The 24,414-nt window shown below is 36.5% G+C and overlaps 1 protein-coding gene across 2 annotated transcripts in view; it reads left to right on the forward strand.

The window, feature by feature from the left end:
• The window catches only part of WDR25 (WD repeat domain 25), a 65,705-nt gene that overhangs the window by 20,209 nt on the left and 21,082 nt on the right, over nucleotides 1-24,414 (forward strand). For both annotated transcript variants that reach the window (XM_086613362.1, XM_086613361.1), the window contains one exon: nucleotides 17,972-18,119. In XM_086613362.1, coding sequence (XP_086469488.1) covers nucleotides 17,972-18,119 — 148 coding nt within the window. The remainder of the gene's footprint in view (nucleotides 1-17,971; nucleotides 18,120-24,414) is intronic.

Raw genomic sequence — 24,414 nt, forward strand, 5'->3', positions numbered from 1 at the left:
ATGCACTGTAGGGGTACCCCTGGCTTGATGATGAATACTTTCAAACAAGTATCCTTCATGTCAGTCTTGTGGTCTTGTTTTTGTTTCCATCTGATGGTGTGAGGAATTTATTTTTAACTGTCTGAGAAAACAGTCAGAGTTAGTGGTTTGGTATTTTTCTCAGCTTTTGCCTGAAGGAGAGTTTCTTAACAAAAGCCATGTACTTCCATTTGAACACATATCCCTATATTAGCAGGTAAGCAAAGGTATCCAATTTTCCTGAGCAACAAAATACTTGATTACAGGTCTAATGATAGTTTAAGAGGTGTTTTCAGATGTGCTGAAATCAAGGACTTGAAGCAGATGAACTTAATTATCTTTGTGAATATTCACAATCACATTATGTGCTTTAAATGTCACACTTGGAAATAGTGCCTCATTGCTAGTTAATTAACAATAATTACTCAAGGTAGTACTTATGTTTATGGAATTTCTTACCCACTGTGAAAAATGTACTTTGCTTCTAAAGGTTTAGGAGTATAAAAAACAGATTTTGTGTAACTTATTGTTAAAATTGTTACTGTTGCTTAGGCCCTCTGTACTTTTTACCTCTAGCATTGTTTAGTGGAGAATCACTTATTCCATTCCCTTTGCTCTGCTACATCTGGGCAGTGTTTTTTAACATCTAAACCACACAGTATGTAATATTTGTTTCTTTTTTAAAAAAAGCAAGCAGTTGATTTTTTTTTTTGGCAGAATAAGAGAGAAGCAGTAGCAAATTAGACTGGCAGTTTAGATACATCATGAGGTGTTACAAAGGTGTGTTGACATCTTCAGCTAAAGAAATATGGCTTATGATAATACCAGAAGGTTTTTTTTTAGTCAGAGCACCTATGCTTAGGATGTTTTTTTCTCTCTGTAAGGATGGTTTTTCTTGGCAAAGAACATTATACAACCCAAGATAGCTTGCACTGCAACAGGAAAAAAACCCTCATAGATCCTCGAAAATTCTCCCTATGTTCTAGTTTCCAGCTTCCCTCTTCCATCTTTTTTTTTCATCTTCTCTGCTTTTCATGTAGGAACTTAATTGAAATGTCAAAGGATTGTCTTCAAGTTTTTTCCCTTAAAAAAAAAAAGTAATTCTTCAACAATGATAGTTTCCTTGTTTACCCCATCACACATTACATGTGCTTGTGTAATAATAATAATCCCTCTTTAAGGCACAGCTTATTGTATCATAAATTGCTGTCATTTTTCTCACCATGTGATGGCCAGGTAAAGTAAATATGCAATTTTTAGATGCTTATCAGCCTTCAGAAAAAAATAAATATATTTTTAAAAATTAATACTGAGGCTGTGTTTAATGTTGAATCTATTATTAAACAGCCCCCTGATGTATTAATAAAGAAAAGGCTATTTACCAAAGTCTTTTGGAGGATATGAAAGAAATAACTAGCTGTTATTTTTCAAATCTTAAAATTTGATGTGAACTGTTCTGGAAAATACAATCAAACATCTGTTGTTCAACTTCAGGTTGGCTGTATCACTGTATGACATTATGGGAATGCAAGCGAACATAGAAAACCCTCTCTGCTGACTAGATGTACGTTAGGTTTGCAAATTACCTACCAGTGCCCTTTGGGATAAAGGCCTTCATGAAATCATTGTCAATAACTTACTGTTGGGTTGACTTATGTAATAGGTTGTTCTTCAAGATTTCTCAGGAGAGAGATTAAACGTTATAAAGTACAAAGTACAGAAACTCCATAGGGCAATCTAAATGATGTTATAAGAACCGAACTATATTACAAAAAGGAATATTAAACATATTTGCAATCTTCTGCTATTTGTCATATGAATGCCAGGCCTCTTTCTGTCTTACGGATTGCATAGATATGCAAAGGAGAAATAACAAAAGCTAATCAGTTTTGTTTTATGTAAAGCTGTTAATATGTAGATACTTGAGTTCCCTCAAAAAAAAAATACAGTCTGAGTATTCTAATGATGCATGTTGACGTTGTGTAAATTGCTTGAAAAAGAGGAGCTGCTGTAATCACTTCACTTGAAAAGTGAATATACTTAAAATAGGATGACACAGTTGATGTTGTACATCTGTGCTAAAATTACTGTGAGTTAATCAAGTCTCAGTTAACCTGGGACAGTTGGAGTAATGCTGCTGGGGGCTTTACCAACTGGGGAAACAAAAAACAAAATGTAGCCCTCTCTTTAGCATAGAGACACATGGATGTGAAGAGCAGGAATTAGTGCACTGGTCCCAGCATGCTGGGGACACATGTGGAAGCGAAATATTTTTGTCTGTAGCATGGGGGAAGCTGGAAGGGAAGGTGAGACTTCTGTTGGTCACAGTAACCTTCTAAATGTGCTTACCAGCCCTGCAACTGTGCAGTGCCCCACCAGTGGGCCAAGGAAAAGTTTTGTGGTGATACGTGCACGGAGTGAAGAAATCCAAGTTGTGGTGTGTTTGGAGGGAAACTGCAAAAATTTTTTTAAAAATGGGCAGGTTGTTTTGCAGCTGGCTTGTTTCCTAGATAGCCACTGCAGAGCAGGATTCTCTTCTACATTTAAATGTCAAGAATATGCTGAGGGAATACCTTTTGCCTGTACTGCTGCACACATTAAAGGAAACCTAGGCTCTGTGGAAGACAGCCATCCTCCCTGTTTTCTATGAGTTAGCAGATCTTATAGGAGGCACTGCATATCCTGTGACCAAAATGTGAACCTCTGAGAAATCCCAAGGTCTTTAGGCTGTCTTCCTCCTATGATTCCAAATACTGGAGACACTTGTGAGTGGCCAGGAAATGCATACATCCATAGTGTAATGATCACTTGTATCTCGCGATGTTATTCATTCTGTGATGCTCTTCAGCTTCCAGTATTTAACAGTATTTTTCATAGAATTCATTCTGGATAAAATCTACCTTTGGCCTTCCAGTGGAGACGTACCTGAGCAGGAATACCTGTGGCAGAGAGATTTGGACCTTGTGCTGATCTCCCTAAGAGGAATCGTCAGTGAGGATTATGGAAGGCATCTTTGTGCTCAGAGATGTTGTCTGGAGGCTCTTTAGTTTACATTGGAGGTACATACTTCCAATTCACATGCAACAATTTGATGTGTGTGTTAGAAGGCATAACACTCACAATATACATAGCAGCTTGTTCCAGGGGAAGCAGGAGACCAAATCTTGTACCTTTGTCGCTTGGACAAGAAATTCCTCGTATGTTTTCGCTATTACTTTCCCTAGTTCTTAGAGATGCCTGAAAATTGTAATAGCTCAGTAATGGTACAAACAATTGTTATAAATCAGGATGTTTTCCACAAGAAAAATAGGAAAGATTCTCTGTCTGGGTGATCCTGGTATAACTTGAACAAGTGGAGGCTCCTATATCGTACGTCCATCCTGCTAAATAACATTTTACAGAGAAAAATCTTGAAAAAACCTCAACCAAAGTTTATCCCTGTAACCTTCAGGCTAGATGTATTCTTCAGAGCAGTTTAAAAATATCCAGTATAATTTTAAATAAGCTGTCAAAATACATTACCTTTTTCAGTGCTCTTTTGTTGTCCTGGTTAAACTAATTCTAGTACAAAGTTCTCTCTGCTGTACCTGAAGTTTAGTCTTATCCTCACTCTCACTTAAGTAATCAAACTGCTCCTTGTATTTCTCAAACTGTATTCCACTCTGAAAAAATGAAAAAATATGCTCTTACTTCAAGACCTTTACTGCAAGAACTTAATCAAACAGTGGGCTTGCAGCCATCTCTTCTCTTCACCCCTGTTTCTGAGCTCCTGCCGGGTAAGGCAATTTCTGTGGGAATGAATCAAGCTGTTGAAGTTGCTCAGCTGCCAGAAGTGGCTCTGATATTTCTTCCTCTGGAGGTAAATTTCACTCTGGCTTGTTTCTAATTGTGTAATACAGCTTCGGTAAAATGCAACTACAAGCTGTGGTGGACAGTCCAGAATTAATTATTTATCTGGATATTAAAATATGTAGCCAAAATCAAATATCTTCAAGTCCCTGATAACATGGATCCTATACCTTAATATATGTTCAACTTTTTGCAGTTCCCCATGTGTCTAGATTAGTATAGTTTTCAGAAGTTGCAGCTTCCCTGCTTTTAGAGACAAGCAAGTGCTGTGTGTAAAGTGACCGATTCGCTTGAGGTCTTGGTACTCCAGAGTTTATGCTGAAACCAGCAGTGGAGGCAGCGATGTAATACAGAGGATGCTGAACTGATCTGAGGAGCTGGCACCTCTGTCCAAGGGTATTTGCTGCCAGCTACGCTGCTGTGCCACGAGTGTCTTGCTGGCCTTTAAAGGGCTCTTAGCCTACAGGGCTAAGAGTGGTGTGATATCAATGAAAAGCAAAGTATTTTCCCAAATCTTGGAGTAGGGGAAAGAATGCTGCTCTTAACTCTATTGCATCTCTGTTCTTTTGGAATCTCTCCTTTTTAAGAGCAAAGAACAACTGAAAAAACTCTAGCTGTCTGCCAAAATAAAAGGCGAAAGAAGAATCAGTGTATTTGGAGATCTTGATCTCATTATGTGAAGAATTTATGCTGCTAATGACTGCAGTTTTCTAGTGTCTTTTAAAATGATACATGAGATATAAAACATTCTGACAAACAGACATGTGCTTTTCAAGAAGGAATCAATGTGTTTTGATAGTCTACCAGTGTAATTTCCCTGAAGTATTTAAATGAGCAGGCAAGATAAAATGGTTTCGGGAGAATTTTGCTAATAATGATGTTTTGGTTTAAAGGAAGGAAACCGGAACTGTGAAGATTTCACTTGGCAATGTAGAAAAAAAATGCATAAAAGTAACAAAAATAAACATGTCAGTTTTCTGTCAACTGTAATGCTGTAAAGAAATCTAACCAATAAAAAAGACTAGCAGCTGCACAAGGATCGTGTTTTGGACAGTTTTGTACCATAGTTTCTAACCAACATAGGAATTAAAGCTCTAACACGTATTATGAGAAACAAAGCTGCTTTTTCACACCACTTTGTGTGCCTGCACACCTTGATTATCATTTAAATAGATGATAAGATATAGTTTTCTGGTTGTTCAACATGTCTCTCCTCAATTTTTAGTTGATATCCCCCCCTGGGATGGCAGTCATTCCTTTAGAGAAGTTCAGATGGTGTCTAAGGACCACTGATTTGTGTTAGGGCTTCTCTTCATTGCCCGCTTCCCTGGAAGTATTTTCAAACAGCAAGATCATTTAACTGAGTTTGTTTTAATACTTTTTTATTTTAGTGGGGGTGGAACCTGTGCTGCTAGTACTGTTCATTAAACAAGTAAGATGTATGGCTCCTACTGTATTTAATTTGTTGCAAGTGATTTTGTCACTTTTAAAACGTGCCTTGTATTCCACTGTGATACTAAAAATAAATGCATATTCGAAACTTGTAGCACTCAGCCCTGCTTAAAAAATAAACTTCTCTGCCACACGCACTGTACATGAGTAAACTTTGTGCCCCTAAATCTCAAAGCTCGATCCTGTATCTTAACTAGATGTTTACTGGAAATGCTTCAGAACAATGAACTGAAGTCAGATGGTCCATGATTGTGTTGCAAAACCCATTTAAAAAAACCAAAACAAAACAAAACACCCAACAGCCCCTCAGATAAGATACTGTAGATAGGTTTTATTTTCAAGTGAGTGTAGGAATACTTCATAATTTGAAACTGATCTGAAATTTCATTTTAAAAACATCTTTAGAAAGACTATTTCAAATTTAAAAACCTTTTGTTTAAATAGTGATCAAAGATGTTAAGAATTAAAGCAGATATTGATCCTTAAAGTATTATGACACTTAAAAAAATAGAATGCTGCTTTATCTTGCCCTTTAATGTGGTATTTAACATCAGGCATGTGCAACACATTGTGGGATACTCTTTCATGTTTAGAATCTAGATCTGTCTATGCTATTTTATTATACTGTTGTTACTATTCAAACTAATAATTGATTTTAAGAGCATAAGTGGTTCTAGTTATTTCATGTATTGTTTAAACAGTGTGTATATATAGATGTTTAGAACTCTGACTCTGAAACATGTATTTTGAGTTGACTGGGGAAAAATTTTTTACTTCTCAATGATGTGGAATAATTTATTCTTCAAGGAAGATGCACTAGTTCCAAGTTTCACCCCCATCCCGCCTTCAGCCTGTGATTATCAGAGTTGAAAAATCAACTACTGCTGAAGTTAATAAATTTTCATTTATTTTGTGTGAGAGATTCAAAGCTGAAGTACCTTTATGACAAATGATAGGCCAAAGCTTGCACAGTAGTGATAGTACTTCAGTAAGGTAATGATACTCTAACAATGTCATTTAATAGTTAGTAGTAAAATGTCTTAAGTCTGTGATTACTGGATCCTTAGGAACATAGGTTACTTCTAAGGGATCCATAAAAGTGATTAAGAAAAGTGCGTTACTTGACAGGCAGTTTAAGGTAGCTGCATGGTCTGTGTCCCCACTGGGATTTTCTTTCTGTTCTGGAAACTCAAACAGATTGAAAACCACTTTACTATTGGGTTTTTTTTTGGAGATGGTGTTGATTATCACCACTTAATGGCACGTTCTCTAACAGTACCCTTTTAAAACTGTATTTAGTAACAAATGTCTGGTTATTATTCCGCTGAACCCCTCTCCCGAGCAGTGCCTATGTCAGGCTCTGCCTTGCTCATCCGTAGGAAGATGTGTCTGGTCCGCCTTCAGCAGCGAGTCACTCGCGTGGTGGTGGCTGTGCTGGTGCATGGAGAGAGGGTGCTGCTCCGTAACATGGCGTGTGCTGCGGTGGCACGGCATGCTGAGGCCCGGACAGCTCCGACACAGCTCCCGTCTTTGAAACTATTCATCAGTCACTGCGCTGGGCAGAGCCGCGTTGGAATAACTGCTAGATTAGCCTTGTAAGTGCATCTGAAATAACCCAAGCTTTCTGCAGGGATGATTTATTCCAATTTTGAGGGAAATGAGCTTCCTGGTAGAAAGTGAAGCAAAGGTTAGGGAATCTCTGGACTGAAAAGAGAAGCTATCTTCAGTGCCTAAAAGTGAAGAATCACTATGTATTTAATGAATTTAAAAGTAATTTTGCAATATTTTTCCAGACCCAAATGCTTATCAAGTGGTCCTAAATATATTGTCTAATTGTTCTTAACCGCATATTTATGCAGTATATGTATTAAACTGCTAATTGTTTAATCAGAAATTAATAATGTTGTTAGCATTCCCTCAGTTAAGAGAGTAAGTTATAGTAGGTGCTATAACATTGAGTGATTAAAATCTGAATTTTCAAACTAAATCTAAAACTTAAAGTTTATTAACGCCCCACCCTCAACTTCCATTGGCATGTGTGACTCTTGTGACAACACATCTGGAAATTGGACCACTTGGTTCTTAATTCTTCCATAAGCAAGCACAAGGTTAACAAAGTTTAAAATTGAAAAAAAAAAGAGCCAAAATGAGGATGATGTAGTTATTGTGAATTAGAATACCTCTTCTTGGTGAGAATTGCATTCCTCTCTTTAAAATGATAGGATGACTTGTAATGAAGTCGCTTTACTGTTGAAGTTAGACATTATAATGATCTTTTAATGGCACCTTAATGGCCTCTCTGAGGACTTGCACTGAAATAATTTTACCTTCTCATAATTGCACTTCATAATGGACTGTAGCAGCACAATTGAAGGCCTCCTTAATCTTTTCATTGGTTTGTTAAATATAACAAACCCTCTAAATTACCATTCTATCAAATAAAGGGAGTATTAGATTTGGTTTTGATTGTTGTATTAGGTATATCTTCCACACCTGAATATTTTGTCTGATTTTTGTAACATTTTATCTGCATTGCATAATAATGATAGCCTTCATATTGAATTGATTCGCCATCCAAGAGAAGAATTTCTGATGATACACTCTTTATTTCATGTGTATGTGTGCCTCAGAAGCTAGGTTTTATGAAGTAGATTATTACATATCCAGTGCTTATGTTATCCTATGCAAACAGCCTGAAAGAAAGTTCCTGTTCAGCTTTGTTATTTTTGTGAAGCCCAGGTGTTGCATGAAAATAATTCACTATAAATCTGGCACAACTTCAGCTCAACAGGCACAGCTACAGATATGCCGTAATAAAAAGAAGATTTTACATTGAGTTGCTGTGTCATGAAAGCATTCAGATATAACTGCTGTTGAATAACTTTGAAACTTTTAACTGTGTTTTCATGTAAATGACCTGGCAGGCCAAGATTTCACCCTGAGCTTCTTCATATTTTGACAGTTTTATTTCAGTTCTCATCACAGAGATGTTAATTCTAGGTAAACATCCTTTATAAACAAGCTAATTCTAATCTGTAGGTTCAGTTTGTAAAGGCAGCAGGGCCTATTTCTGAATAATGATGTAATAGGCTAGCATTTATTTACTTTAATCAAGCATTTAAATATATTATTACTGTTCTGATACTTCATGTTGCAACATCCATGCTTGTGGATGTTTAGCAAGATTTGCCAATGTTTAGCAACATTTCATCTGGATGTGGAATATGCGTGTGTATGTACCATCAAACAACTGAAAGCAAAGGCCTCCCTCTGAGAGGGCTGGCAAACACTGGAAGATTTGACTTTGCCCGGAATTGTCCAGAAACTGCATATGATTAACAGGGGAAGAATATTGAAAACCGCGAACTGGAAATAATGTCTTGTCCCAGCTATCCATCTCGTCTGTCTTTCTGTAATTCCAGACATGAGTAACATCCAAGAAATAGGAATTCCCTAGTGTCCATGTTTTGTTTACTTTTTCCATTTCAGAATCGAGGGATTAGGGATAAAAAGTTAGTTGCAGGTGAGATTAGTACATCTTGAGAAAAATGCAGCATGTTCGGTAAAACTTTAGCTTTTGATACAATGGCAATACGTAATTTACAAATTCTCCGATAGAAATGTCTGTGAAATGTTTACATCAGTCTTAGTCCGTCTCTTACCATTACCCTTTTTTTTTTTTTTTATAATTTACATCTTTCCTAAGAGTTCTCTTTGCCAGTTTTGACTTGAAAGGCTTCCATGGAGGCTGCATTATTTATATTGGCAAAACCTCAGCCAATTTGTATACTTGAAAATTATTTGTTTTCAGTTTTGATTGGCTGATTAGATTTTCCTTGTGCTATAAGTTAGGTTTTGAAGTATAGAATTGTTAGGTGTATTTCCAAGAGTAGATGGCCAACAGACAAGCTTAGGTTGAGTGTAGTATCTCTCGTTATTAAAGCTATACCAGGAACATACCCTTATTGTATATAATCAGATGGATAGCTCTTGCCATAGCGGTGTGGGGTTTTTGTTTTCTTTTTACAGAATTCTATTTTACTTCTCTTGTCTCTCCCTTTGCCAGCTGAAAATGTCAATGTTTTATCTTAGTCTATTAACGTTTTCTTAAAATCATTTTATAGGATGCTGGCAGCTCAAAGTAGACTTTTAATTAGGTTTTTATTTTCCTGTTAATGGCAAAACCACCCAAATGAAGCTTCACAATTAACAGTTATGGAGCCTTCGTTATGGAAAGGGCTGCTGAGTTTGTGGGAGAGAAGACTGAAATAAAACACACCAAATAATTAGAAATGTATTTCATAGGCATGCTTAGTATGTTACTGCTGCCTCCTGAAGCTAAATGTGGTGCTTATACTTAACTCAGCCTTTGCTGGATTCACCAGGATTAAAGCTTGTTGACATGTTTGCAAATCAGTTTTCATACCACCAACTAGTTTCTAGTAGTACTGCTCTTGGTTAGCAGTACACTACTAGTATTACAACTTCAAATGCTTCTGCCTGAATAAAGCCCCCTGAAAAAACAGATCTATCTTAAGATCTAATGTATTGTCCTGTTAAATTTGTAAAAGAGAAGATTTTCCACCTCATTGATTTGATAAATTTACTCAAAACATTTTAATATTAAAATTTATGGTGAAAAAAGGATTAAGTGAGACCTTATGCTAGCTGTCTCAGCTAATTGAATTTATTATATTTTGCGACTTTCTATTTTCCTTGTTTCTGCAGTAGTGAGGGTAGTCTAGTAGTAAACTATCCAAATACAAACTCTTATTCAGATATTAAAGCAATAATGAAGTTGGCCTTTTTTTTTTATCAGCCACTAGTCCCATGCTTTGAATTAGTAAGATAATAATGTTTTGAGTTACATGTGCTGCAAGAAGTTAGTGGAAATCATAAGTGCTTACTCAAATGACAGTGTTGATATATACTTCTTAAACTGTGTTTAGATTAGGAAGATGTATATAATTTAAAATATGTTCCCTAGCACACTTTTAAACATTTCTGGAGCAAGTGTTCAACACATCTGAAAATGCATTAGCTTTATCTAGCTTTACAGAATCCTGCTGAAAAACTCTTTTTTTTGGGACACTTGGTTTACAAATTAAGCTGGTGTGCCCAAAATGTCATAAATCATAGCGTATATAACAATCTGAACAGCTATTTACATCCTTTGTAATTGTATCAAAATAGGTTTATTAAGTTATACACTAAGCTAGACCTTAGCTCATAGTTTTTCTTGGACCTCAGCTCTTAGTTTTTACACAGTTTAACTACATTTAGACAAAAGAGTGCAAAGACAGTGATCTGTTTTCGCAATTCTCCTTTCAACAAATGTTCCCTTCTACTAAAACTATAATATTTAGCTCACTATTTTAAAGAGACAGTAATTGAAACAACAATGAAACATTCTTAATCTTCCTGTAGTTACTCTAGGAATTTATACATAATACATTACATGCCCCTTCAACATCAGATTTTTTCAATCATGCAGTGGCTTTTTTTTCTCCTTTAGACACACCAGTGAGCAATGTTATTCCAAAAAGGGAAAGAAGAGGGTCATGTCTTAAGCTTCTACGGAGAAACCTGAGCATGCTTTGCAAGGGAGCAGCATATGTTCTAGTCAAAGCATAGTAATTCTTCATGCTTCCTGTAACTCCATACTATCCCACATTATCCTTGAACAGAGCTGTTTCTTAAATGCCATCTTTGTATTTAGATTAATCAAGAAGTTGGAAACAATTTCTTGCTGCTGTTCTTGTAGTAGGAGCTGTTGACAGAGGAAGTTGGTAATTACAGAAAAATGACACAACTTAGTTAAATCAAGAGGGAAGAGTTCTGTTATTTTAGTATGGATGTTATGTTGAAATTAACTTGAATCAATCTGTTAAAAAAGTTCTTAATTTTGTTAGGCATGCTCCAGAAATTAATTTCTTGTTTAGTATTCTTGATTGGCTCCACTGTAGTTCCTTTATGCATGCAAATTCAAAATGCATACAACTTAATTCCTGATACTTGCTTCCAACCTCTAATTTATCACAATTGAATCATTGTTCTTGGGTTCACTGTGCAATTAGTGACTGTCTGATAGAATAGATGCACCTTGCTCTTTCTAAAAGTATGGCTGCTGTATTTTTTTTTTTTTCTGCAATCTAATTTGCTTGGAGGCAAGTGCTTTATAGATAATCACAGAATGACAATGGAATAGATGTGCTCAATTCCTAAATTATCGGTCTTCCTATGCTGGATGAGTTCCCACCTTAATTTGGTTACTTTGCCTGTGTTGCTGTGACTCTTTTTTTCCTAGGGTTGAATGCCTAGTTTGGATGGTCAGTAAGATAAAAGCCTTTATTTTCTGTCCTATGAGCTAGTTGATAGCATAGCAGATCCCTGAACGTTCTTCTGTGGCTGCTATTTACTTGAGTATCAAATGGTTACCCTTTCCTGCTTTCTTTTGCGACTTACCAAGAGAGTTTTCATTATCTTCCACCCAAAGCATTTTATTTTCAGGGGCTGTTTTCTTGAAAGCTTTCAGACAGAAAATAGGATCTGGAAACATATAACCTACAATAAATCTCATCTGTTATATTGTTTGGTTGCTTACGTGGTTTGTGAACTTTTGATCTTGAGGGTGAGGAGGTCTGGTTATATCACCTAAAATGCTAGTTACAGTATTTTCACAATGTTCCTAAGCTATACAGGAAAGCAAGCAACTTCTAAAGCCTTTATTTCCAAATATTATGAACAATGTGAAAGAGCAATTGAATTACAACATGCCTTGGAGAAAGTAAAAATAAAATAGCTTTTGTAAAGAAATCTCTAGTATAATTTGTCACTTGGCTTTTTGTACCTGCAGTTTTGACCCCATACATTAATCCTGGCAGATAACTATGTAATCACCATACTCTCTATAATATGAGAGGAAATGAAATGAAAGCAGTTGATGGAAAAGAAATGGAAAGGCAATGTTATAAATAGTGAAGTACAGAATAGTATGAATTAGTAGTGGAATATGAACCAGCTTGACACATTAAAGCCAGTTTTAATAAAATTGGAAAAAATGCAATTAAATTGTTCACGATACCTTAATGCCAGAAAGGCATTGGAGAAATTCTTTGAAAATAACTAGCTAATTTCAAAGCTTTGAGTCTTGGCTGTTTATTTCTTTCAAGTATTGGAGAATTCATTAGTTTATAATTTTAGATTTAGGGGAGGCAATACAGTAATATGTGCCTTTTTTCTAATAACAGTTACATATTTCGTTGTTTTGGGAGTTCTTTATAAGGGGACAGGATGGACTGGTTAGTGTTTATAATGTAAAACATTGCTTGAATGTGTGGCAATAAGCAGTATTTTCAGAGCAGCAGGCTGAAATGTGTGCTTTTAACTTTTTAGCTCAGCAATTAAAATCACATCTGACATCACAAGATAAAAGAGCACCCTCAGGTTTAATGAGAATTTAGTATTTCATCTAGAAGTAATACTGAGTGTCTGTAAGAGCTGAGTTTTGAAGTCAAGCAACAACACTTAAAACAGTTGATCTCTTGGTAAAAATAATTGAATATAAATCTGTCTTCCTTTGACAGATGCATGATTATTTCTAGTCCTATAATACTTGATATACATGTTTAAATGCCTGTGAGGAAGATATATATCTCAGCCTATGTATTGTGAACTGTTCTCCCTGCTTGAATAATTTATTGGGTACTAAATATGTAAGCCTTTATTTCATGTAAGTGTATGAATTTATTTTATCAACCTTTAAAGGTTGATAAATACTCAAATTTATTTGAGTATTTATCAACTCAAATAATACCGTTGAGGTTAATACTCAAAGGTATTACTAGATATGCTTAAAGTTCAGCAGCCTTTTGTATTTAAAATACAACTTTCTAAATAGTTCAAAGACACTTAATTTCTTAAAAAAAATTACTTTGAAATTAAAGCTGTAGTTTTTACAACCATGACTTTTTAAATTACAGCATTGTGGCTTTTGCCTTCAGCCTTAGACTGTTCTTGGATACAAATCCTTTTTCTGAGCTCATATGTAGATGCCATTCAGAAGAGTGAGTCTGGGATCCTCATTCTGGTAAAGAATCTGTAGTTCATGTTCCTGTTTGACAGAGAAGGCATGATCAACAACTTCACTCGCTTGAAATAGGACATATTTAATGGCTTTTATTTCTGGGGGACTCTCTTGTTCCCTGTTTTGTACCAGGTGCTGAAAAAATTTTCTTTGAGGCTGAAGTCCTGTGGCTATATTGTAACCTAGTTCTATATTCCTTGAAGTATTGCCATGCTCTAAACTAGTTAATTGGTGGCTGTTTGGTTTTTATTTACCATGGTAAATGCTTCTGGGTTCAAGCACCATGTTGGATGCTCTTTGTGGGTGCAGATCATTTCATCGACTCTGCTGGTTACAGCCATGCAGTCTTTCATGTTTAGTGTTCTATCCTGGTTTGAGCCAGCATGAGGAAAAGTGAAGACAGACTAGAAAAAAATAATTTCCACAAGTTATTCTTGAAGCACTTGACTATCTCAGTTGAAAGAAAAACCCTGAAATGTCTTCATCTTGGAGAATCTGCGAATCTGGCACCTGAGCGTTTGGCAGAGAGAGGCAAACTCACATGCAAAGGACTCATCCCTTTGCAATTCTCTCCTTTTTTTTTTTAATGACAGTGGCTGCTTGTATGGAGTAAGCACCATCTACTAAGTAGACATTCATCTGAAACTTTGAATGGAGTATGTTGGAACTCTCCCTCTAGCCACGTTTTCCCCTTATTGTGATTAAGCAATAGAAGTGCCATACTACAAGAATGGGGAACTACCTAAGAAACTCTCTAAGAAAATGCAGACTTGGTGGCTACTTTGTGACAATCCTTTGATGGGATTTGAAGCATCTTTCCTTGGTAACGAAATACAAGGAGATTCTCCATTTGTGAGCATAACACAGTTAACATCTCAGTCACTTCTAGACGCAGAACAGTGTTTATAACTTGGGGCAAACAGGTTCTGTTACAGCTGAACATTCATAGCTCCCACCTTTTCATAATTTCCTATTTGTACGTAAGGGGCATAGCTTGTCCTTTAATTGCATTGTTTTCAGTTTTGCACTCCATTTTGTTTCCTGATACTGAATGTCTCACCTTTTATGACTTTCTGTGGGCATGGCTGCATCTTTTATGTGGTTGCTGAAGAGCTAATTTCTTGAAAGTAGCAAGCGGAGCTTCCCATTTCCTGTGGAAGATGAATATTGAAACTTAAAACTCTGAAGTTGTTCTTCTGGGGATGCTCTGCCCAGTATCCTCCTCACAGCAGGGCACACACTAATGTGTCAAAGTTACACTGAGCTAAATTCACCAGACATGAGACTTGAAGGAAAATCCCAGTTGGGTTATGTAGAACCACACCTGGGATTCAATATGCCCAAATGAAGCTGGCAGAGCATTGCCACTGCACAGCAGGACAGGGTCTGCCATCCTCTTCTGCTGCCTTGTTTGAGTTGTCAGTCCATTAAGCTGTGAAGCCACAGCAGAAGTGGCACCTCTTAGCATTACTTAAAAGCACATTTGTGGGCTCCAGTGAATTTGTGTTGGACCATGTCTTGATGGAGATCTGTCTTAACCTTCTGCCTGAACTGTCTGCTTGCATTGGGCATAAAGGGGTGGGTTTGGTAGCCGGGGCTGCGGGCTGGGCTGTGCGGGAGGAGCTGTCCTGGACTGCTGCAGCTCGTTTCAGCTTCCTCTGAAATGGATGAAAACCACTCGCTGTGGGCCAGGATTTCAGAGGAGTGTGTGGTGCCTCTGGTCACATATGTTGAAGAAAAGAAGCAGCTGCTGAGGGCAGAGGACACAAAGACACATGTGAGGAAACATGAGGATGCATGTGAGGACACACAGAAGGCGATGGGAGGTGACAGGAGAAGAAATGTACAACTACAGAGAAGAAGCAGCAAAGCAGTAAGAAGCAAAGAGCCGGGGACAAAAAGAGTAAGACGCAAGGAGAGGCAACAAGAAACCTCTGGGCCCTGGCCGTAGCCTCCCGCGGTGGCCATGGGCTTGTCAAAGGGATGTGGAGGGACTGGACGGAATGCTTGCTGAGAACGGAGGAAGCTGGGGAAGGAGTAGGGGAGGAGAAGTGCTGGGCTGAAATGGGGCTCGGAGAGGGAAGGTGCTCTCCTAAGTGCTTGTTTCACTCTTGGTCTTTTTCCCTCAATGCTTGAATCTATGATTAAAAGTTCATATTAATTGGCAACAAACGAAGTGAATTTCCTCAGTCAAAGCTGTCTTGCCCACGCAGCTCTAATTCCAGAAGGCATTGCAGCACCACCATTACCTGAACAAAAGGAGCTGATGGAAAGGGTCACGGTGGAGAGAAACGTGGTATTCGGTGGCTTGTCCCTTGCGCATGGCCAGTGTTCTCATCCACGAGAGCTGACAGTTTGTTCCTTTTCACATAATGGAGAGAATTGTGCAGCTTTAGGGCTGAGCTTTTTCCGTTTATAAAGCTTTTTCTTATTCAAGCAAGAATTCAGAATTGCTGTTGAACTTGCTTTACTTCATCCTTGTGAAAATCGAGTTTTCATACTTAATCACTAAAACATGACAGGAAAATATCTGAAGCATGTGCCACCTGTTTTTCCTTTCATCTTGATTCATTCATTAGCTTCCTCATATTAAAAGCCCTTCAAGACACAATTAACCCTTTTTTAATACTGTGAAGCTTGAAATGATCATTAAAACTCATTAAGGCAGAGAAACTTACTTTCAAAAGCAGCTTAATATTAAAATTTGTCTGATTTCTTTTCTTGTGGGTAAGGAAGAATATTTCGGGTATGGCCATCACGGTTCCAGTTGTAACTGACTATTCAAGTAATTAATGATAATTGGTTGCTTTGCATTGTAGAACTGCGCACTGTGCTAGAAGATACTTTGATGAAATAATTTTCTATAATGGAATGTTGTCGTCTGAGTATAGACTATGTAATAATGGTATTGTCAGCAAGTCCTTTTTGTCCAGTAAGAAGAAAATGCAATTGAAGATAAAAATACATTACCAAAAGTCTTGCTTTTTTCTGCCCCTTTACATTCTCTTGCATATTAAATTATACCGTTGCCACAAGAAAGCAAATATCTACTTATGTTTTCTGATTTACTGAGTTGGTTTTGTTTTTAACATCCTTTAAAATGCACAAACATGCAGTCAATTTTATTTTGGTACTCACTTCAGTACTCTTAACGTCAACATACCTGAAGGTTGAATTTGATCTCACTTTAAAAAAAATCTTTTTTTTTTTTTGTATTCTGTTAATTGCCTAGTCTGTTCCCAGCATTATATAAACAATCTTAGAATTGAGAAATTGATTAGAATAGACAAAATTCAGAATAACCTTCTAAGCTCATAGGCAGTGGTGTTTTCCTTCTGCAAGTTTTTGCAGGATGAAAATGACTAATTGCAAAGAGAAGTACCATGAAGTAAAATGGTGACTTCAAAGCAATAAACTACCTTGGGTTTACTGAAACTACAAGAAAACTTATCATGAAGTCAAAGTGTTGATTTATTTGTACTACTAATATTAGAAGTAATAAAATGTAGGATTTACTGGTATGGTTATAGCATTTGGTATCCATTTTATTAGACAACTACACAGGTATTATATTGAATCATGCAATCATAAGATATTTTATAATCTAGCTTTTACTGAAGCAGAATAGTCATAGGGAAAATAGTTTTGATATTTAGCCTTCTCTCACAGAAGTGAGTGTACTGGATCTTTATATGGATCATTTGTTGCTAAACTTCTAATTTTGTCTTAAATCTATGAGGAAAAAAAGCACCATGAAAAAGAATGTGCTTTTGATTATTGTGAACTGTATTTGGTAACTGAAATTATAGTTCAGACTAGTTTTGCTTTCTAAAATATATTATTTGGCAACAATTGCCTTTCTCTTTAAATATTATTTTAAAAATATGAGCAGGACTATTTATGTTCTGAAAATATTAGCTGTTACATACTTTAAAAAAGTTTGGTAACTACTAGAATAGGCTTTTCAGAAGTGCTTATCATCAACCTAGTTCTGTCCAGAAGAAACTAAAAACTGAGAGGACTTAGACCAGTCCTTAGAAAGCTCAGTGTAGCTGCATGATGATATTCTTATCTGCCTCCTCAATGAAGTTAAGGTAAAGTTATACTTAAAATTACAAACTGAGTGAGAAATATGGTAATAGCCTATCTGTATGCAGATGTGAAAGCTGTAATCTGCTAGGATTCCTCTTACTTGATGGAAAGCAAGATATGATAGAGATAAAAATTTTGAAGAAAAATGAGTTAAAGGGAAAGTGTATTTGGATACATCCCTGCACGGAGGCAGGACAGCAGTATGAATAGGAGAGTATAACATGAATTACCATTGAGAGCAACGTAGATGTTTCAAGAAATAATACAAATGTATTACTGATTTGTTCCTTGTTAATTAAATGCCCTAATTCTAATCAAATGTGCAGTTATTTCAAACAGACTTTCACAGCTTAGCAGATTCGGCTTCAGAATGCAAAGCTTTTTCAGCCACGATGATTTGCTGTAGTTACTTATCAGTACATTGAAAAAAATATTGTGCTTCTTGATAAAGTTGTCCTTATCCTTCTTTTTAAGGTATGGGATGCTGTAGATACAGGCTGCTGTATACAAACATACTCCTGTCACTCCTGTGCTGTTCGAGCTGCCCGGTGGTCATCTTGTGGAAGAAGGATCCTCAGCGGGGGCTTTGATTCCATGTTGCATTTAACAGATGTAGAAACAGGTAAAGGTCATGTAAGGGTGCACTATAGCCCTGTCTTTATTGAGTACACATAACTTTGGATTTTCTTAGCCTTATTCTTTCTTCTAAAAGTATAGAAAAAATCTGTAGAATTCTTGAAATGTGTCTTCACAAAAAAAATCTCAGCAATTGAGGGTATTTGGAGATATTTAAGGAAATGGAAATATCTTTGACTTCATGATCACATGTAATTTCTGTTGTCAGATTCTGCACAGATGAACAGAATGAACGTGCATTTTTAATGCTCTGTCATGATCATTCATTAGTGTTCAAAGAGCCTCTTAAGGCTGACTTCAGTAACATCTATGTATATGGTTAATTTAAACGTAGACTTGTACCTCATTCTCAATTGGATTGGTTTTAAGTTTGTACCTAAAGTTAATTAGGTGATTTTTTTTTTTTTAATAAGACCTTACCTAGGAGTATAGAAACTTAAATTCTGATACGAAACCTTGAGACTGAACCTGTGTTGTTTTGATGCAGTTGTGAATTTGATTTGGGATTTGATTGTTGTGACCTTAACAACTAATTTCCTGGATGCCGTCTCTCCTGTTGTCTTCTTTGGAAACTAAAGTGCTTCTATCAGCTGTATTTCTTCTCTCCTTTACGTGTGTTATCAGCATTCATAGGGCAGCATTCACTGGGCCTGTACATAACAGGGCACCTCTATGTGTGTATAAGTGAAGTGTTAGGCCTAAAATAGTAACTTTTCAACTGAAGAGATGCAATTTTATTTTTCCACTTAATTTATTTTGAAATGTTTAACTCCTGTAGAGATCCAGTACTTTTTGTAAGATTACAAAAGAAATCCTTACAAAAATTACGAACAGTTCTTGTCTAGGAGGGTTTTCTCTTACGTAAAAGTAAGAAGTACATTGTATGTGAATATCTGGAGAGCAGAAGTCCTATTCAGATGAACTGGGAAAGTAGCCAAGGAAATTTGTGAATATTGTTCACATGAAAAGAAGATTCTTTTCCATGCTCTATGAATTTTTTTTTTCAACGTTTGTCATACTAGAAGTATTTAAATTCAATGATGGCTGGCAGGGAGCTGTTGGGACTGTAAACATGTGACACAGTTACGGCATATTGATGTTTCGAGAATATTCAGGTTTTGTAACGGGGAAAAGAGCTTTATGTATCTGATGTAGTAGTAGCACATGAGGTTAATATACCAAGTCATTAATTTTGTTAGACGACTTCTCTTTTTTTTAATTTTCAGTCTCATTGCAGCAACCTTCTCATTTCCAGTCTCATACATAACTGGATCTTACTAATCCAGTGAATTTAATTTTTACTGTAGTGCTTACAGATTCTAAACAGAATGGCTACTGCTGTTAATAGGATTTATAGCAGTAGAATAGACTTTATGTGCCTGAGTCATCTGAAGGGACCACTGTGGGGAGAATCTCTTTATAAAATCAAAGAACAAATTCCAAAGATAGGTAGTTTTAATCATATACTTTAGTTTCTAACGTCTCTTTGACTTAACTATCCTGTAACGGGATAATAGTCTGGATTAAGTCGATTATAGTGGGTCACTTGAGGGAAGGTATTTGTAGTGTTTTAGGCAATGACAACAGTAACAGATTATATTTAGCAAGTTTCAGAACAGCTAAGCTTATAAATTATTCTCTCCTTTCTGAATTGTGAGTTATGTAGCATTTCTAACTACTTAAATAAACTGTATGTGTAAAGGCAAAATGAATGCTTATAATCCTTGAAAATACCAGATATTCGTTATTGCCTTATTTCAAGGATGCAGAATTCCTTGTAGCTCCTGTGAACTGCCATTGTAATGTTGATGTTTGGACCTGACTTTCAGTGACACACACCTCATTTAGAAAAGTGTGATACAAGTGATTGGAATTTCATTCTGATTTCCTACGCATGCAGGCCAGTTTCTTGTTTCCTTCCCTGTTCTAAAGTTACTCTTTTTTTCATACATTTCAGTCAATTCTTTTCAGAGAAACAGGGTAAGTAGTTTGCTTCTGGAATCCAAATCAATTTGATATAAAAAGCCTCATTTCCATTTGAAAAACTTTAAGGCAGCTATAAGATTTTGATTTACATTAGTTCACTGAATCATTCATTCCTCCTCGCTCTTCATCAGTGCTGAGATGGTTTCTTCTTTGATTAACTTCAGATAGATGTTAGAACTGTTCCTTCACAGAGAACTTTCAGATACTTTTTTAGACTTCGATCTTAATTACTTTCCTTTGCGAGACTGAACTAACTACCAGTGTGTTTAAATGCAGTAAATGCATGTCAGTGGGATTTTATAAATAATAATGCTGTCTTTAAGGCTCTACGCTCTTGTCTCTGTATATGTGGTTCTGGTTCAACATTTTTCTAGTCATGTTTTGCTAAAGTCTGATCTTATCTTTATTTTCAGTATAGATTTTATATATTACATCTGTGAAAAAAAAATTGCTACACGGCCTTTACCAAAAGAAGCCTAACAGTCTGAAAATAATTACTTTTAAAAGTTTAGGAAAAGTTGCAAATACAGCTTAGTACATGCGTGGTATTGAGCTGCTCAGTTTGGTGTTTTTTTGTCATTTTGTGTTGTTTTTCTGTTAGGAACATAGGTTCTGCTCTGTTAAATCGAAATTGTAGTCTAGCTAATGGTTTATTCTTGGTCTGATGACAGCTAATGATGAGATTCTTCAAAGGAATGTGCCAGCATTGTTGTAACAAGCAGTACTCGGACAAATTCTCCTAGAAGTTTTGTTTCTAGGCTTGGACTAAAGTTTTGGTATCCTTAGTCCTAGGATATTGCATTTTCTGGAGTGATTTCCATTTTTTTAATCTTTATGATCTGAACAAAATCAGAATAGAAGCAAACACTGAAATCTCATTAATCACAAAGCAGAATTTTTCTTGGTATTGACATAGAAACCCTGATGCAAGGGTAGAAGACGCATCCATGAATCTTATCCTGCGGTTTTACACCATCAAACCTCTTCTCCTTGTCAAGGGGATTTAATGAAATTTCTTATATGTAAGAAGATCTAAGATGCTGCAAACAGGAAAAATGAACTGATAGGAACCTCGTGAAGTTCAACAAGGACAGATGCAAAGTCTTGCATCTGGAATAGAGTAATCCTATGCAACAGAACAGGCTGGTGCTAAATTGGCTAAAAAGCACCTTTGCAGAAAAGTACCTGGGAGTCCTGGTGCTGAGTACGAATCAGTAGTGTTCTCTTGCAGTAGAGAAGGTCAACTTCATCCCAATCCAGATTAGCAAGTGTTTACCTAGTACATAGAAGAGATGATGCCAGGCTCTTCTCAGAGATGTGCAGTGAAAGGCTGAGAGGCGAAGGACAAATGTAGGAACACAGGCAACTTTTTGGCTCAACTCATGCTGCCAGAGAGGCTGTGGAGTCTCTATACTTGGAGATACTCAGAACGTCAGTGGACAGAGTAATGTGCTGCTGCTGGACCTACTTTGAGTAGGGGTTTGGACTAGATGATTTCTGGAAGTCCAACCTACACGATTTGATGCTATGATGAAGAACAGGGAAATAGAAGAATTAAAATAATTGAGGTACAAGGAGTTCCTGGTTTGGTGAAAATAGATGCTGTTTTACAAGTCTTCTTTTTCTATATTAATTTTTTATAGATCGGTTTTTATTATCTTAAATGGTCATCCATTGTCCTAACAGCAGGATGTCAAACTAAGACTCTCCAGAAATATGGTTTTCTTGAAAACTGTTGTACCTGTTCTGAAGAGTATGGATCTGACTGAAAATATGCATAAAATGTTTAAGGGACTGAAAGTTATTCATGCGTCATTCATGTGAGTTGTTCTGTGGCTACGATTTTTACAAGGCAAGTTCAGTACTGTAATATGAGTTTCATAAATATTAGTAGATCCAAAACCTGCAGCTGAGCTATCTGTAAAGATTACTAGTTAATATTTTATATATTGTCATATTTTATATACGTTATTTCTTTATAAAAATAAAGCTTTTTGAAAAGTTTCACAAATGTGATAATAATGCAGCGGTCTGATCCAGTGAGACTCCCTGATAACACCACACTCGCAGTCATTTTCTACTAGTGATAGTTCAGATACTTTGTTATTTAGAGTAGTAAGTAGTGGTATATTCAGAAATCACTGGGAAAAAAATGCTTTTAGAACAATTCTAGGTCAAGTACATTTGACATTTAACTTCTACTGTGTCCAGATGTAACAGACATGCTGTGACAACTTCGAAGGTTTACTGTATTTTTAAAATTTATTTATAAAAAATTTATTTTTGGAATGTAAGTTTTATTCATCAGTGGTTTTTTCATTAGTCACAAAATAATTGGTGCAATAGCATAGGCAGAACATTGGCTGAGTTGATACTATTTGCGTATTGTAGATACTTTTCATTTCTTTAATATTATAACAGAGGGAATGTTCCAAGAAATTCTGGCACATTTCCTACGCTGCCAAATGCTGCAGTTGTATTTTAGTTCATGGACTGAGTTTGATTTTGAATATAGCGTCCTCAGAGTTATAATGGGGAATTGAAATTCCCCATTATTTTGAAAGTTTTCACATTACCGTGGCGAAGATACTGAAATTAAACTGTTGGTTTTGAAGGAAAGTTCAGATGATATGTAATGTGGTCACTTAAATCTGGTTTGTTTTTTTTTTTTTTTAATATGTTTTATTTTGCATTATTTTGAGTTTCTTAATGGAACATTTTGTACTTTCAGGAGGATGGTCTAAATTTGCTTTTCTATATTTTCTTTTATATTCTAAATTGATAGTCCTTTCGATATAACATTATTATTGTTATTGTAATTGTATTTGTTCACATAGGAGTATTAGTGCTTATACATAAACATCGCCTCAGGAAAGCTGTGACTTTCTTCTCCTGTTCATCCCCTCCTCTCCCAGTCCTATGTAGACACTATGTTGTTTTAATCATAGAATCATAGAATGGTTTGGGTTGGAAAGGACCTCAAAGATCATCTAGTTCCAACCCCCCTGCCATGAGCAGGGACACCCTCCACTACACCAGGTTGCCCAAAGCCTCATCCAACCTGGCCTTGAACACTTCCAGGGATGGGGTAGCCACAGCTTCTCTGGGCAACCTGTTCCAGTACCTCACCACCCTCTGAGTGAAAAATTTCTTCCTTATATTTAATCTAAATCTCCCCTCTTTCAGTTTAGAGCCATTACACCTTGTCCTATCACTACATGCCCTTGTCAAAAGTCCCTCTCCAGCTTTCTTGTAGGCCCCCTTTAAGTACTGGAAAGCTGCAATAAGATCACCCCAGAGCCTTCTCTCCTCCAGGCTGAACAACCCAAACTCTCTCAGCCTGTCTTCATAGGAGAAGTGTTCCAGCCCTTGGATCATCTTCGTGGCCCTCCTCTGGACCCGCTCCAGCAGCTCCATGTCCTTCTTGTGTGGGGGACTCCAGAGCTGAATGCAGTATTCCAGGTCTCACGAGAGCAGAGGGGCAGAACCACCTCCCTTGAACTGCTGGCCACACTTCTTTTGATGCAGCCCAGGATACGGTTGGCTTTCTGGGCTGCCAGCGCACATTGCTGGCTCATGTTGAGCTTCTCATCCACCAGCACTCCCAAGTCCTTTTCCTCAGGGCAGCTCTCAAACCATTCTCCGCCCAGCCTGTGCTTGTGCTTGGGATTGCCCCGACCCACGTGCAGGACCTTGCACTTGGCCTTGTTGAACTTCACGAGGTTCTCAAATATGCAAGAAGGTTTTATATGACGCCTCAGAAAAAAAAACAGTTGATTGATTTTTCTTTTTTTTTTTTTAATTTTCTTTTTTTTTGTCTTTTGAATTCATACATCCATCTTTGATGTGAGGTCACAAGATTGCCCCCAAAATTCTGCAGTTTTAAGTAATATGTTGAACATAGTGTAGTGGTCACTCTCCAGCTAGGAGGTAACAGCATTTTACATTTTATACTCACTATTCAAGAGTCCTTGCAATAAGAAGAGAGAAAAATGTTTATTTTGGGTAAAAGATAAATTGATTTAATATTTCACCTTTGATTTAATATAACACCTTTGCATGCCAGAAACTTGTGACTATATAGGGGAAATATTTAGGAAACACATATAGTCAGTATAACTTTAGTTCTTAGAAAAATAATAAAGCAATTTTTAAGTACAAGATAAAATGGATAAGTAACAGCCGACATAGATTTGTTAAGAACAAATTATGTCTGATCAATCTAATTTTCTTCTCACTGTTGTGTGTGAGAAAGATTGTGACTGTACTGAGATTTTTTTTAAATATATTGTCTC

This window comes from Tauraco erythrolophus, chromosome 6 (assembly GCF_009769465.1).
Source record: "Tauraco erythrolophus isolate bTauEry1 chromosome 6, bTauEry1.pri, whole genome shotgun sequence".
NCBI lineage: Eukaryota > Metazoa > Chordata > Aves > Musophagiformes > Musophagidae > Tauraco > Tauraco erythrolophus.